The sequence below is a fragment of the Oryza brachyantha genome, chromosome 8, assembly GCF_000231095.2.
Source record: "Oryza brachyantha chromosome 8, ObraRS2, whole genome shotgun sequence".
Classification (NCBI taxonomy): domain Eukaryota; kingdom Viridiplantae; phylum Streptophyta; class Magnoliopsida; order Poales; family Poaceae; genus Oryza; species Oryza brachyantha.
In genome coordinates, this window is record NC_023170.2 from 13502353 (window position 1) to 13518455 (window position 16103).

Consider the following 16103-nt stretch of genomic DNA (forward strand, 5'->3'; position numbering starts at 1 on the left):
TAGGATGACGATGCCGACAAGGTGCAAGATGTCAGCTGCAAACATTAAAGGTAAGGTGTAACAAGGTCAACAAAAGTAATGTTAATACTCAACGATCTTACAGGAGAGGGGGGAAAATGAATTGAACAGCTCATTTTTTGTGTTTCATACACGATTTATACATGCCGTGAATTGGTACATACATACACATTGCAGAAACAACAATGCGTCGCTCGCCTCAATGAAGCAGTAATCAATTTTTAGGATCTGAATCTGAAGCGAGGAGCAAGGAGCAAGGTGCTGCATTTCTCTGCTAACCAATGCAAACAACAGAGAATACCAATACATATCTCTGCCAGTCAATGCAGTGACGTAGGTTTCAAAAGAAGGGCTGTTGCAAAAGTGAGAACAAGATTGCCTGCCACTTCACTTACATCAGCGAGCTATTTCCCATGTTAGGTTCCACAAGCAAAAGGCTGGAACTCCAACATCGGTGAACCTTGGCAGAACGTAGCAAAGCGCACATGGTTTCAAGGCTTAGAATGATCTACAGGTTTATCAGGGATCGACAGTTCAACTTTGAGCATAAAGGATAGATCGTGCATCTGTGACAGAAGTCTCTCTACGTTTGCATCAACTGACTCAGGTTTTGAAACAGATTGGGTGTCATGACTTGTAGTTGGCCAAATTGAAGACAGCGAATCGACATCGCCTTTCATCCTGCATATGATGGAAACGTTATATACTTATGTGATGAAGAATATATCAACAAATGGAATTCTTATGCAACAAGAACTGCATATATCCTACAAACAATCAGCATTTCAGGAATAATGGGGAGTACAACAACAAAAGAGCAATAAAGGTAAAAATAACAGAGAGTAAACATGTTACTAAAAGGGGTATAGGTGATCAGGGATGAAGATTGAAATTTAATGAAGATCCAATGTATTAACATGCAGCAGAAAGTTAATCCTCTAAAAAAAGCAGCTACCTTTATCAGGGAAACAATCATGACATTTCCTTTACCACATAGATTAGACTAATCATCTTCCAACCAATCAACGTTGCCAAGTAGTTAGAGCTAGATATCAAATGCACAAGCATCATTTGGTCACAGGCACCACCGCACCAGAGACTTCTATTTTGTGCAAATCAACATCCAAAAAATATCGATGTAATCTGAGCTAACCCAGTATTAACTTTTAAAATTTGAGGCTCAACTCCAGGTATGTTGGAAGAAACAAAAACAAAACGTTTAAGTTACTAAAAGTTGTCCCTTCTTTTTCCTTTTGATTTTATTGTTTCTCAGAATTGTCTCATTGTTGCTTCTCTCAAGGTGGAATTTGAACATGGAATTTCTATCATAATTAGAGTAACTTCATAAATACATCTACAATTCAAACAACAAATGGTCCTCAATTTTGATACTTTGGGTTTATCCATCTTGGTCCTCAGACATAAATCAAAATGCATTGTAATGTGGAAAAGCTAATATTATATACAAAGTTACAAACCACTGACCTTCCCAAGTGCTCATCAGATGAAACTGTATTTGCTTCGTTAGAATTGTCCTTATTATCTATTTGGCTTTGGGATGGAATTAACTGTGCAAAGCTCCCAAATTCCAGTCCTTGTAGAACATCAGGCTTCACTACTGAAGGATTATCGAATATTGAAGCATCTGGTGGAACTTGCAAGTTTGTATCCAGTGGGCGTGAGTTCTTGAAATCCTGCCAGTCATCAAATGGGTCACTATCTTCAGTTGTCTGTTCATGGTTCTTAAGTTCAGCAGCATTGGTTGAGGCCCATAAATCCAAAGGTTCGGCTCCTGAAGAATCTTTCAAGGAGTGTCCTACCCCAGGAAAACTTGTACTCTGTATTTGACCAAAATTAGCAAAATCCTGCCATCCACCAGAGTCATCAATTCTATTAGCATCTTTGCTGCTATTAGATTCCTGGGCATTGCTGGTTAGCCACAAATCCATTGGATCAGATTGTTTAGCTGGCTCTGATGATGTGGTAGTTGTTTCTCTCTCAAATTTAGAAAAGTTTTCTTTTTGATGACCCAATGTGGTAAAATCTTGCCAAATGTCAAATGAATTGTCTTCAGTATTTGTTGTGGCCATATTTGTACCCATGCTATTGCTGCTATCCATCCATGATTGCGATGTATCAGTTACTTCATGCTGCCCAAATGAAATATTCATCATTTCTCCACTTATGTTCAATGAACTTTGCTGTGCTAGATCTGAACCAGATAAGCCTTGCACATCATCCAGCACAACATTACTTGAATTCAGTAAATCATTATTTCTTTCTCCTCTAACATCTGCTGTGAACCATGAGTCATCATCTGTTTCTTTCTGAGTGGCATGTGAGACTTCCATCATGCCTCCAACTTGATTATGTGATGCACTTTGTGCTTGACCAGAGGTTGTAAAATCTTGCCAATCATCGAAAGAATCATTAGTTTCCTTCAGCACCTCTGTATTATGAAGCTCTTTAATATTGTCCACAGGCCACAAATCAACAGGATTAGCTTCTGAATAATGTTCCAATGAGATGCTAGTTGTTTCTCCAACTGGTTTAACCAAACCTCCTCCTTGACCAGCATCTGGTCCTTCTATTGGCTTCATCAAATCTCCTCCTTGACCAGAGCTGGAGGTAAAAGCTTGCCAGTCATCAGCAGATTCATCACTAACATTATTGCATGATTCCATGCTACTAACCAGCCAGGTATCTTTGGTTTTTATTTCAGAAGGATTGCTCTCTATAGGCCCCTCCATATGTTCTCCTGAATTTGACAGGCTTCCCTCATTTCCACCAGAAAGTTCTTGCCAGTCGTCAAAAGCTTCATCTATACTGGCTCCAGTATCACCCCTTACAGGCAATTGATCACTCTGCATTGAACTCTTGCTAAGGGAGGATTCATTTAGCTCAGCAGAACTGTTCTCAGGAAATATTCCACTGTTACTTTCATCCTTAACTAACCTGCCACTTGCTGAAGCCAAATCTTTCGAATCTTCAAGCTTCATACTTTTCATATCTGTTTCATTACCACTAGGTATTACTGGGTTGATGGAAGTTACAGGTGCTGGAAAATTAGAAGTCTTGACAGTCAAAGCACTGTTAAATAGGTTAGCTTTCTTGGAGTCTTTGCTGACATCTTCTGAACTAACAGACTGAAAGTCAGCATCCCAATTTGCAAATGCTGGAGTAACTTCTATTTGATTTGTGTTTTGGGAACTTGTTTTCATTCCAGTTGAGTAAATGACTTTAGAGTGCACCTCCAAGCTGGAAGAACCATGACTTCTGCTATTTGTGCTTTGCTTTTCCTGCACCACAGTATGTGTTTGAGTAGGAACCACCATGGCGGTTGTGTTCTCCATTCTTTCAGCGAAAAATGAGTCTAGGTTAACACCAGACAAATTTAGTGTATATGCAGATGATGACTGTTCATTGCTTTTGGTATTTTCATGTGTTTCCTTATTCTCAGGAGGGAAACTCAGTTTAAGGTCCAGTAGATCAGATAAGACCATCCCATTCTTCGGTGCTTCCTTGGTTTTACTTGAATCAGTAGACTCATTTTCAAATTCTACAAGCTCCTGAATGGGAAAAAGGAAATAATAAGAAACCTGAACATGGATATGTTGCAATTTATAAAGAAATATATAACCTTATTTATGATGAAATCTTGAAAACGGAGGGGAAGTAAAGATAATGATAGATGAGCATAAATTTCTACTGGTTCAGATTATCCATAAATCATGTTGGCAGATTCAAGGTTACTAATATCCATACAGATATACATTACCCATGTTCTTTTTCTAAGTAGCTTTGAATCGTCCATATGGAGTAAGCATGGCAACATACAGTATACAAATTGAATTAAGTGTTCCATATGGGAAATTTACATCTTTTAGAAAGGACACTAGGTATTGCCCAACTGCTTTTCAGCAAAACTTTTGCTGAAGTTTCCACCTTGTAAATTTTCTTCATTTAAAACAAAGGCCCAGGCTTATAGATTTACCAGCAAGCATTTTCCCCCAACTAACCACTCCCTATTTCATGGTAACTAATTCATCCCACTGAATTATGTCACTAATTAGAGCCCAAATCAGAAGTTCGGCATTTGCTTGTGATTCAGATTGCAATGAGTTGCTGCCTAGTTCAATGCGATCGAAACGATATTGCAACAGGAGCAGATCAACCAAGGACAAAAAAATGAGCAAGGGAGAAGAGAGCTCACGGATCCGTCCAGCCCGAGCGATCCGAGCAGCCACCGGTAGGCCTCACTGCCGCGGAAGGCAATCCCGCCGCACTCCTCCCGCCTGGGGCGCCCGCAGTAGACGCACACGGCGGAGGCCGCGCCGCGGAGGAGGCCCCCCGCGGCCCCACAGCGGGCGCACCGGAGCGCGGAGGGGCCCTCGGCGCGGGCGTCGAAGGCCGCGACGGCGTCGGGGACGGCGGGGAAGGGCGGGGGAGGAGCGGAGGCGGCGGTGGGGGCGGACTCGCGTAAGGAGGCTCGCAGGCGGTGGATGGCGTCCGTGGGGATCTCCATCGGCGGCGGGGGAGGGGGAAGAGCAGCGGCGCGGCGCGGCCGCGGCGCCGGCGTGGTTCAGAATCAATCCAGATCTCGCGACCTGGGCCGCGTTGCGTACTACTCGTAGTTGTTTAGGGGCAGTTTGGATGCAGGGTTTGGTTGGTGCTGTCCTCCTCTCTGAACTCTCTGATACTCTGCTGTCTCCTCTCCTCTCGTCGTCTCGCCGGTGAACCTAACCAAAATTACAGGTATCCTCGTTAGCTATGCTCATCTACAGCTCAGTGGTTCCGAACTTCCGATCTCTTAATGACCCAAAATTAGAACGAGACCTTCCAAAAACATCACGTCAAATCTTTAAACACTTAAATAAAACATTAAATATATATAAACATTAAAACTAATTATATAGTTACGAGGAAAATTATGAGATAAATCTTTTGAGTCTAATTATAATATAATTAACCATAAGTGCTACGGTAACCAACATATGCTAATGACGGATTAATTAGACTCAAAAGATTCGTCTCGCGGTTTCCAGGTGGAATCTGAAATTTGTTTTTTGATTCGTGTCCGAAAATCTCTTCTGACATCCGGTCAAACGTTCGACGTGATGTTTTTGCCAAAAAATTTTGCCAACTAAATACCACCTGATTTTGTTAGCTGGTACTACCATGTTGGACTTTTCAAGTACCGTGTCCTATGTTAGACTTTTGTAGTATCGTGTCTATGGTATTGTAATGTGTCATGCTACGCAGACAAAAGTGATAAAATATTAAGTAATTTACTATCTTTAGTGGTAAAAATATAAGACCAAATCTAAGAGTAGTGTTTTAAGAGTTGTCATTTTTAAGAATTGTAAATAGTTAAAGTTCCCCAATCTTTTAAACCTTTTTATTCGATGTTTGCGTGTAAAGACAATGGAATTGTTAGGGTATACCCACAATGTAATGGGCATTTTACAACATATTACCTTTTGAGTTCTTTGTTTGGAAATGAATATAAGAATAAAAGTAGATGATACATTGGGGTCATTTGTTGTATTTCTTTTGAAAAGCTCAAATGTCATATTTACAAACAAAAAATAATTCATAAATAAAACTTATATGTGTATGTTCTTAGTAATCTAAAAGGTAAAGGCTGAAAAATAAACTATGATAAAAGACCTTAAAATCAACTTAACAAATTTAAGGTTGAAAATTTTAAATTTGACTTCTAAATATAAGTAGAAGTGAAAAAATGAGTGTAGTTGCTCTGTTGCAGGTATCCATTAGTTCAAGATTGAAGTTACCATAGCCTTGAGCTCCATGACTTCATGTTAAATACCAAACTTCCTTGATATGTTGAGCTCCATGTTGCCTACAAAATATAACAGACAAGAGCGTCATATTGTACATTCCCATTTCATCATGAATTATCCAACAAAAAATATACAAACATTCTAAATCCAAGAATCTCCAATTCCAGTAGAAACAACAAAACAAATATACTCTCACAATATATTCAATGCTCTATTTAATAGAATTAATTTAGTACAGTAGATGACTAGATGTTGCTACATTTTTCTAAATTTGGTTAAACATTAAAATAATTGACTTTTAAAACAATAAAAATATCTTATAATATGAAATGGAAGGAGGATATTTGTACACTCTCCAAGTAGAAACAACGCTCTTTGGGAGTATATTTGAAAAAAGATGTCAAAAACTCAATATAAAACGGAGGAAGTGTCACTTAACCATTTCATCCCACGGCATATCAGGGTTCTTTGAAACACATGATTTTATTTAATTTCCACCAAAATCAGGTAAAATCGAATCTATTCCAAAGTAGACCATTCTATTAAAAAACCAATGCCACCACGTCCTGGGGAGCAGGTTCACAAAACCAACAAAACACTCAATTGTTTGTATTTTTTTAATCAATTACTACATCCCAAGTTAGCAAACCTCTTAGCAAACTCAAACTAAATTTTAATTTTAATAATCCAAAACGTATCAGTAGTTTTTGGTGACAACCATTGCAATCGCCGTATAGATCGGACATCGGAAATGCTACTTTCTCCCTCGGTCCTTGTACGTAAGATATTCTAAAGTTTGAATTTTGTTAATCAACAACATATTGGATTATACACTACTCCTTACTATACGTCTTATTAATCATCTTCCATGAATTTTTTCCCATTTTACTCAAAACATTCTTTTCTCCTTATATAACTAAAAGGCATTATAGTTTATTTCTCCATCTTTAAATTGTTTTAAACAGTATATAAATTATAGTATATTTGGAAACAAAGGAAAAAGGAGAGAACGCTGCACCTGAGTGTGGATTCTAAACTCTCGAGTGGACATGTGCTTATCAGCTTCTCGTCAATTGTATGATATCAAATAGTTATAAAAATATAAAAAAATTATAAAAATAGATTAATATGTGATATATCACCACACAAACATACAAGTTAAAATATGACTTGTACAATTCATAAAAAAATAATAAATTAAACAGTAAATAATATACACATACTCATAATCATATATTTGTTATTTTTGCTATGGACTATAGAAGTTATATTTTAACTTGCATGTTTATGTGTTGATATATCACATATTAATATATCTTTATAAATTTTTTTATATTTTTGATGACTATTTAAATAATATGTAATTCGAGTCGATTTTCATGAAATGCTTAAAACAGTTTCCCCTTCTGTTGGCTCAGGTACGCACAGATGTCCACGTGCCCGGCTCTCCCGGCAGCGGATCAGCTTCCGCCATTTCTCTCGCTCGCTTAACTTCCTCGCCATTTTCTCTCCTCTCAAATGCGCGCCCGATCATCCGCTCCCTAGCGATCCGCAGCGCACGGACGGGCGTCATGGAGGAATCCCTGGTGGGCAGGCTGGAGGCCGCGGTGTCCCGGCTCGAAGCTCTCAATGGAGCCGGCACGGTGAGCGGCGGCGGCGGCGGCCAGGTCGACCATGCGGCGGCGCAGCAGGACCCCGCGGTCCTGGCGTTCGAGGAGCTCGTCGCCGGAGCCGTCGGGAGGGTGTCGGCGGCGGCGGGCAAGATCGGGGCGGAGGTCGCCGATGTGACCAGGGTGATGGAGAAGGCGTTCTTGGTTGGCAAGGACCTTCTTGTCAGGACCAAGGAAACTCCGGTGTGCTTCTTGCTCGCCCAATCTCTCTCTTTTTTTTCTTTCCATCGAATTCGTCGCAGATGGCACCGATTTGGTCAATCATTGAGTATATGTACATTGGCATTGTTCTGATTGATTGTGTTTTGTGTGCTGGATCGATTCGGCACACAGAAACCAACCATGGATTCCATGGCAGCGTTCATGGGGCCTCTGAATGAGGCAATATTGGAGGCAAACGCGTTGGCGGAGGGGACGAGATCCAGCCATGGCAATCATCTGAAAGCAGCCGCCGGTAGCTTGTCCGCTTTGGCGTGGATTGGGTACACCGGAAAAGATTGTGGTTAGTGTCAAGTTCCAACCTTTTGGTAGGGCCAAGGTTTTCAAGTTCAATTAAAGCAAGCCAATATTTTCTTGATACGGTGGCTCGATCATTGTGGATTAATTGGTTTGTGGATTTCTCTTTTCAGGTATGCCACTTCCAATTGCCCATGTAGAAGAGAGTTGGCAAATGGCAGAGTTTTACAGCAATAAGGTAAATCAGTTTTAGATAACTCGTGGTTCTGGTTCCGAACGGGAGTTAAATTTCAGTGGTATAATAGTATTACTGTTTTTAACTTAAAGGGGAGGATTGGTGTGAATCAGACAAAACATTGTACAACAATAAAAAAAAATCCTACAATAAATACTCAATATTTTTCCTTTGTTCAGAGCTTTAAAAACTAACAAGAAACTATTATTTTTCTTGTTTCTAATTTTAATGTGGAAGACAGCAGTACAGTAAGATAATCTAGATGTTTCCTTTGCTCAAAATATAAGGAAAATGACAATAACTTCTGGATGAAAAGATGAGAAAATGGTGCATTGATCATCAATTCACCCTTAAAGGCTGACCGGCACATGTACACGTATTACTTAGACTCATAGTAGAACAGGTTTGATCTCATTTGTATCAAACGGCAATTTTTTTTCAGGTGCTTGTGGAGTACAAAAATAAGGATTCTGATCATGTAGAGTGGGCGAAAGCTCTAAAAGAGCTCTTTGTACCCACATTGCGTGACTATGTGAAGAAGTTTTACCCTTTAGGTCCCGTGTGGCTACCTCCTGGGAGTTCAACAAGCAAGGCACCTTCTGCTCCCTGCCCTCCTTCTGCGTCTCTTTTCACCTCTTCATCTCAGTCATCTCAGCCAAAAACTGGAATGTCGGCTGTTTTTGCTGAAATCAGCTCCGGGAAATCAATGACACAAGGTCAATAAATTTGGATTTCCGTTTGACTTTCTGTGGTCACATTTTTCACCTTCTTGATTTATGTACTCTTATGCGATGAATAGTGCTTCATCTTCTACAGGTCTTAGGACGGTGACAGCTGACATGAAGAGCAAAAATAGAACAGATAGAACTGGTGTGGTAGCCACTGAAGGAAAAGAGCGTAAAGAGGCTCACAAGGCACCCTACTCAAGTTCAACCAAATCCCCTGCTAGATTGGAACTCCAAATGGGTCGCAAGTATTTACACTTTCCCTTTCTGAATTATTGTATCCAGAAATATGAAAATGGATGAAAAATAATCTCACATCATTCACACATTTATCTCAGATGGATCGTTGAACACCACATTGGCAACAAGAACTTAATAATTGAAGATTGTGACACCAAGCAATCAGTATATGTATTTGGATGCAAGGATTGTGTGCTACAAGTCAAAGGTACTTTGCATCAATCTACTTAAAGAACTTGCTAGATGCATCATTTTTATAGGAACTGCTTAAGCACGCTTCTCTATAATGTTATGCAGGAAAAGTGAACAACATAACTATTGATAAGTGTGGAAAAATGGGACTACTGTTCAAGGTATATTATTGAGTAATAGACCACCTTTAATGCAAATTGATTTCCTTATTAATTTTCTTCGTATAATTCAGGGTGTTGTTGCCGCTTGTGAAATTGTAAACTGTAACAGTGTAGAGGTCCAATGTGAGGTAGATGAGATCTGCTTTCTTGATATCAAATACTTATTGCATAAAGTAGTTGGGGTTTGGCCTCATCGATGAAAACAGCCTCATATGTTATTTAATGATTTTCAGGGCTCAGTTCCAACTATATCAATCGATAATACTTCTGGCTGCCAACTTTATTTAAGCAAGGAATCTTTAGAGACATCTATAACGACTGCTAAATCTAGTGAAATTAATGCTCTTGTTCCAGATGCAAACAGCGATGGTGATTGGGTGAGTACTTCTCTAAATTCTTTTGAACCTCTTATATTTGAACCTTATATATCAATATTCCCTCTTTCCGAGTCAAAATTATGCCGCACTTAGACTTTAAGAGGAAATATAACTTAGTAGGAACGATTTTTGTCTTCTCAATGAGAAAAATAGTAGAAAGGGGCCTAAATTTTAGTCATTCTTAAGTCTTAACCTGGGTGAGGGTATACCCACAATCTCTTACCAATTGAGCCAATATCAATTGTTACTTGGACATTTGAAATGTCCAACTTCTAGAAATGATCACTTTTATCTTCTCAGATTGCAGCATAACATCCACTGCATCTGTCCTCGTTTGTCATTTGCAGGCCGAGCATTCTTTACCCCAGCAGTTCATTCATGCTTTCAAAGATGGTCAATTTACAACATCACCAGCATGTCACTCCGGCGGCTGACCAGCTCTGTTCGTTTGTTATTACATTTACTTTCTTTTGTTTAGATTAACTAGCTACCCTCCCATCCTGGTTTGTAACATGGAGCAATCCAGTTCTGTTCATTTGACTCAGGTACTGCACATTTTTCCCTCCCATAACATATAATCCTACAGTTCCAACTACTTCCAATTTAGGAAGAAACAACATATCTGATGTCAAATAAGGATGTATGTAATTCAGTAATTTTGTAACAGTTCTACTGAATGCAATATACTCTCGAGTCTCAATTCTCAAACGAAAAAAAAATGGCTTCAGTTCATTCATATGCGTGTGACAGAAAAAGGGTTAGCGGCAAATTTGTGTGTTTCTGGTGAAATCACCTCATAAACTTTCATATATATCCAGAGGGAGTGTGCCTTGCGGACTACATCAAGTTCAAATTTCTCTATATCTTTTAAGTATGATCGAAACTAAAAAAAAAAAAGAAGAGGTAGCTGGACTTCTCAGGAAAGCAGCTCATGCCAGTTTCATCAGCACGCAGGAATTCCGGCGGCAAGCTTCGCTCTCAGGTCCTTCCTCAAAATCTTTCCTGACGGCGCCTTCGGGATCGCCTTCACGAAGAAGATCTTGTGCAATCTCTTGTAGAACACAACCTGATACGCAGAGACACGACGTTTTAGTTCAACTTGATCAGATGCTAAGGTTAATGACTAATTGCAGGGACAATCAGTTTGATCATGGTCTCACCTGCTTCGCGACGAACTGCTTGATCTCGTCCTCGGTGATGTCTGATCCATCGGATGCCACGACGAACGCCACAGGGATCTCGCCGCACGAATCGTCCTTCATCCTGCGTTGAGAAATTCAGACATGATTCAGTCGAGCCGATGTTCAGAGTCTGTGTCGTGCGTGGACGCATGTGCGAAGTTGATCACGCCGGGGAACTTACGGGACGACGGCGGCGTCGGCGATGGCGGCATGGGCGATGAGCATGGCCTCGAGCTCGGCAGGGGCTACCTGGAACCCCTTGTACTTGATGAGCTCCTTGAGCCGGTCCACGATGAAGATCTCGTCGTCGTCGTCGACGAAGCCGATGTCGCCGGTGTGCAGCCACCCGTCCTTGTCGATGGTCTTCTCCGTCGCCTCCGGGTTGTTGAGGTACCCTGCACGTACCCGCCATGACCAGGAACGTGTCAGCTTCGACCAGTCAAAAAAATGCTCCTTTTTTTTCGTGAAGTTAAACAAAAATGTGAATTTTGATGCGTACCTTTCATGATCTGCCTTCCCCTGATGCAAATCTCCCCCGGCTGGTTGCGGGGCAGCGACAGGCCGGTGTCGGGGTCGACGATCTTCAGCTCGGCGTTCCTCACCACCGTGCCGCACGCGCCGGACTTCACAGGCGACGGCACCTTGGCGAACGCCATGCACATTGACAGCACCGGCCCTGCCTCCGTCATCCCATACCCCTGCTCAAACAGATTCACATCAGATTCATTTCATATAGAAATAGATCATAATATATTGGTTGTGATTTGGTCTCATTATGTTAAAAAAAAGTTGTAATTTGGTCTGGTCAAATACTCAAATTCGTGTTGTCTGGTCAGAGACGAGAGGGGAGGAAGGTCTGGTTACCTGTCCGAGCACGGCGTTGGGGAGCTTGGCGTGGACGATGTCCTGCAGCTCCTTGCCCATGGGGGCGGCGCCGGAGATGACCATGCGGACGGAGGAGAGGTCGTGGCGGTCGAGGGCGTCGCTCTTGGCCATCTCGACCACGATGGGCGGCACGAGCGGCGCGATGGTGATGCCGTGGCGCTCCACCAGCTGCAGCATCTTGACGGTCTCGAACCGCTTCATGACCACGATGGCGGCGCCGGCGCGCATGCCGCAGAGCAGGATGGAGTGGAGCGAGTAGACGTGGAACATGGGGAGCACGCACAGGACGACGTCGTCCTCCCGGAAGTGGAGGTTCGGGTTCTCGCCGTCGACGAGCTGCGCCACGCTGGTCACCAGGCCGCGGTGCGACAGCATCACCCCCTTGGGGAGCCCCGTCGTGCCCGACGAGTACGGCAGCGCCACGGCGTCGTTGGCGACGTCGATGGCTACCTCCGGCAGAGCCGAGCCGTCGGCGGCGGCGAGGTCCGCGAACGAGGCGCACCCCTCGGCGCCGTCCCCGGTGGCGACGACGGTGACGCCGGCGAGGCCGCTCACCTTGGCGACGAACGCCGGCTCGGTGACCACGACCGTCGCGCCGGACGCCGCCACCTGCTTGGCGATCTCCGGCGGGGTGTGCAGTGGGTTGGCCGTGGTGGTGACGGCGCCGAGCCGTGACGACGCGAGGAACACCACCGCGAACTCAACCGAGTTCGGCAGCAGCAGCATCACCGTACTACCGTGACGAACGCCAAGCGAGCTTAACCCAGCCGCCACGCGACGGGACATCGCGTCGACGTCGCCGAACGAGAGCGTCTCCCCGGTGGCGCCATCGATAAGGCACGCGCGGTCCCGGCGGTCGGCGAGGCGCTCGAACACGTAGTCGTGCAGCGGGAGGTGGTCCGGGATGGCGATGTCGGGCAGCCTCGAGCGGAAGACGAACTGCTCCGGCAAAGAACCCATTCTCCGGCGTCGGCGGCGGCGACGGCGGCGAAGCGGCAAGACGAGGCGACTAGCTCTTCTCCGGTGGGTTGGTGTGCGGGAATGGGAGTGCGTGCGATGACAATGGCCAACTCCTGAGGAGCAGAAGAAGCTGGAGAGTTCCGCTTTATAGTGGAGGCAATGGTGTTTGGTGGGGAGCTTGAACTAGTGGTGTTACTATTTTTTTTCACTTTCTTTGGGAAGATGATGACCAGATCACCAATTCGCCGGACCATGTCCAAGGATGAGTAGTTGCTGCTGTTGCTGAGACTGTGGCTAAGTTAAATTAATCTTCCAATTAAGCAGCATGAACAATACATTTCACACTGTACAACGCGTGCTTCTGAGCGTGAACGCATCTTTTGTCATAAAACTAAGGGTATGTTTGGACAGCTTATAAATTCTGAGAAGCAGTTATTTGGTAGCCAGCTTATGAGAATTTGAAAAAACTCTTAAAATCAGCTTCTTCATATTCTTGATTCTTAGTTTACTCTCCAGAATCTATAACTACAGATTATTCGGGGAACTTTTTTAAAAGCTGCAGCTAGAAAAAGTTCTCCGAGCATGCCCTAAGATTTTGCTCAGCTGGTAAATCAGAACCTGGTTTTAAATTAGAATTTAATCTTAGGGATTTTGTTCGTCATTGCCATTGTTTCCATTTTTAGACTGCTAAAAAGTAAAAAAATTCTACCAATTTTTTTAAAAGCATAAATTAAAATCACTTGGCATTTAAAATAGTATTACTAACTTGTACCCTCTCTATTCCATATTATAAGACCATTTAAATTATTTGATTTATTTATATATCAATGCATTGATTCTGTATATATGTTTAGATTAATTAGCATATATATGAATATTTGCAAGGCAGGAAGTTCTATAATAGGGGGATAACAGTAACTTAAGAGATGGATACGTAAGAAATGTGATAATCTCATTGTGTTGGTTGTCGATGTTGTTTTCCAATAGAATCAGTCATAGCCCTTCTAAACAGATTGGTCTTTGCATCGACAGAGTTTTCTACATATAACATTAGGTCTCATGATCGACTATAGTTTGATAAACCTTGTGTGCACCAGAAACAACCGTTTCTTCGTAAGGCTCTCGAGCATGAAAGTTATATGCATATATATATATATATATATATATATATTTTCACTTTTACTATTAATCAAACGTTTGATTTTTGTTCTTCTGTCAAACACGTGCCCAATACATGAGGCTAGGAGAGGGTGTTTATATGTTTTTTTTTGACTTGCATGCACGTTTTCATATTATCATCCAATAGTAGTGATAGAATTTAATTGGTGAAATTAAAATTTTTAAACATTTGATCACTAGATGGACCCATATTTTTTTAACTAATCAGAAGCTTCTACCATCAAAGTTTTTCACACTCTTCCTTTTATTAACCAATCATACCGTATAACATCTCCTATTTAATTTCATAAATTTTCTTAACGGTATGTGCTTAATTTCAATGCTACCTATATTTTAGAGCAATTTATCTCACTAAATCCACGTGACTCTGTTCTTACCAAAAGAAAAATCCACATGAACGTAATCCCACGAGTGGGCTCGGTGCTCACCCGGTCACTCGCTACAACACACAGTATATCCCCTCTGGTCTGCAAAACGCACCTGCCTTTTTAATCTGAGCTGCGCCGCCGTTGTGCCGGTTCCAATTCCACTGAACGGAGGAGTCCAAACAGGGCGATGGTTGGTGAGCGTTTGACCCAGCTGGAAGCAGCAGCAGCAGCTACCCCCACACCGCAACAACAACAACCGGTGACGCCGCCCCTCGGTCAGGTCCTCACCAACCGTGCGTGCGCGGGGAAGCATCCACGCGGGTCGGGCGGGCTCCCGGCCGGTCAGTCGGTTGGTGATGGACCGATGGTGTCCGCGCGTTGAGGCGCGCGCGTCCCCGACGCTGCACGACGGACGGCTCCGGCGATGATGCGGAGGGTGATGGACCTGTTGCACTCATGGTCCAACTATATATTCGGAACGAAAAATAATATATAAATAAATATTTACGTACGTATTCTGTCAAACTGAAAAATAAGCTTCGGTGAAAAATTATAAAACCATCTCTAAATATTAGGTTAAAAATTTAAATTTTAAAAGTATAAGCATAATCAGCGACGTCCCGTGAAAATATGAGGCTCGGTTTAGAGCACTAAGTATAGGTCTAATATCGAGTAAAAAAACTAATGACGCTTATGCAATGGTGGTATTGGGAAAACATTGATGCCGTTTCAAGAAATTTAGAATTTAGACCGGACCTTTATTTTCTTGTGAAACAAAAATCTTGAAGAACTAAACTGTTATATATACTTATTATACAATAAGACAACTTAGTTTGATTTTTAATTAAAAAACTCCAAAATTATTATATGTACTTTCCTATACTTTACAAATCTCGAGGCCCAAAATTTTTGGAGACCCGGTCGTCTGCCTCGCACAGGCCTCGGGAAGCCCCTGAGCATAATGAAAAGATGGGTAGCAGCCAGCCAGGCAGTGGCCGTGGGTGCAGCAGCAGCCGACGAAAGTGACGATTTTGGACGTGCTCGCGGGCGTTTTCTGACAGTTGTTGTGTTGGGCTGCTCAAATTAGTGGTAGCTTTTTCGTAAAAATATAATTATTTTTATATTATTTAGCAGAAATTAAGGTGGAGGAGAAAAATTGTACTAATTATTAATAGATAAGGAATAGATATGGATACAAGAGATAAAATAAAAATAGTTTAAATGAAAAGTAATTGATAATGCAGGTATTACTATAATAATATATAATAGTTATATTTTGATTAAAAAATACGGTTACCTTAAAATAAGTAAGACATTTTTTGACTTGTCTAAATTTATATAAATACTAATAAATATATATATATAAAAATTATATTCACTCTGTTTTTATATTATAATATTTCTGATTTTGTCTGGATTCATATGTATGTTAATACATGTAGACACATATATAAAATATATACATTGAAACATTGATAAATCTAATCTAGACAAATTTAAAAAGTATTATAATATAGAACAGATGGATTATAATAAATTTATAATGCTTGAAAGACTTATTTCCTCTATTTTATATTATAAGACTTTTTAATTTTGTTTAAATTCATATATGTGCTAATAAATTTAGATACATATATAAAACATAATATTGA

General features: G+C 41.6%; 3 protein-coding genes across 3 annotated transcripts; 1 reads left to right on the forward strand and 2 right to left on the reverse strand.

The window, feature by feature from the left end:
* Positions 1–4: 4 nt before the first annotated feature.
* Positions 5–4785, reverse strand: LOC102711456 (dentin sialophosphoprotein-like). The gene is made up of 3 exons (XM_015840136.2): positions 4232–4785; positions 1504–3587; positions 5–699 (listed from the first exon to the last, which is right to left on the reverse strand). Exons 1-3 carry the CDS (start codon positions 4541–4543, stop codon positions 510–512), a joined length of 2586 nt encoding a protein of 861 aa, XP_015695622.2. The 5' UTR covers positions 4544–4785; the 3' UTR covers positions 5–509.
* A 2552-nt stretch (positions 4786–7337) lies between these two features.
* Positions 7338–10618, forward strand: LOC102701014 (cyclase-associated protein 1-like). The gene is made up of 10 exons (XM_006659399.3): positions 7338–7675; positions 7826–7994; positions 8122–8186; positions 8626–8899; positions 9000–9156; positions 9247–9356; positions 9446–9501; positions 9573–9629; positions 9735–9878; positions 10226–10618. Exons 1-10 carry the CDS (start codon positions 7394–7396, stop codon positions 10310–10312), a joined length of 1401 nt encoding a protein of 466 aa, XP_006659462.1. The 5' UTR covers positions 7338–7393; the 3' UTR covers positions 10313–10618.
* Positions 10619–10748: 130 nt separating this feature from the next.
* Positions 10749–13013, reverse strand: LOC102700731 (probable 4-coumarate--CoA ligase 5). The gene is made up of 5 exons (XM_006659398.3): positions 11924–13013; positions 11559–11757; positions 11241–11454; positions 11039–11141; positions 10749–10944 (listed from the first exon to the last, which is right to left on the reverse strand). Exons 1-5 carry the CDS (start codon positions 12902–12904, stop codon positions 10822–10824), a joined length of 1620 nt encoding a protein of 539 aa, XP_006659461.1. The 5' UTR covers positions 12905–13013; the 3' UTR covers positions 10749–10821.
* Positions 13014–16103: the final 3090 nt, after the last annotated feature.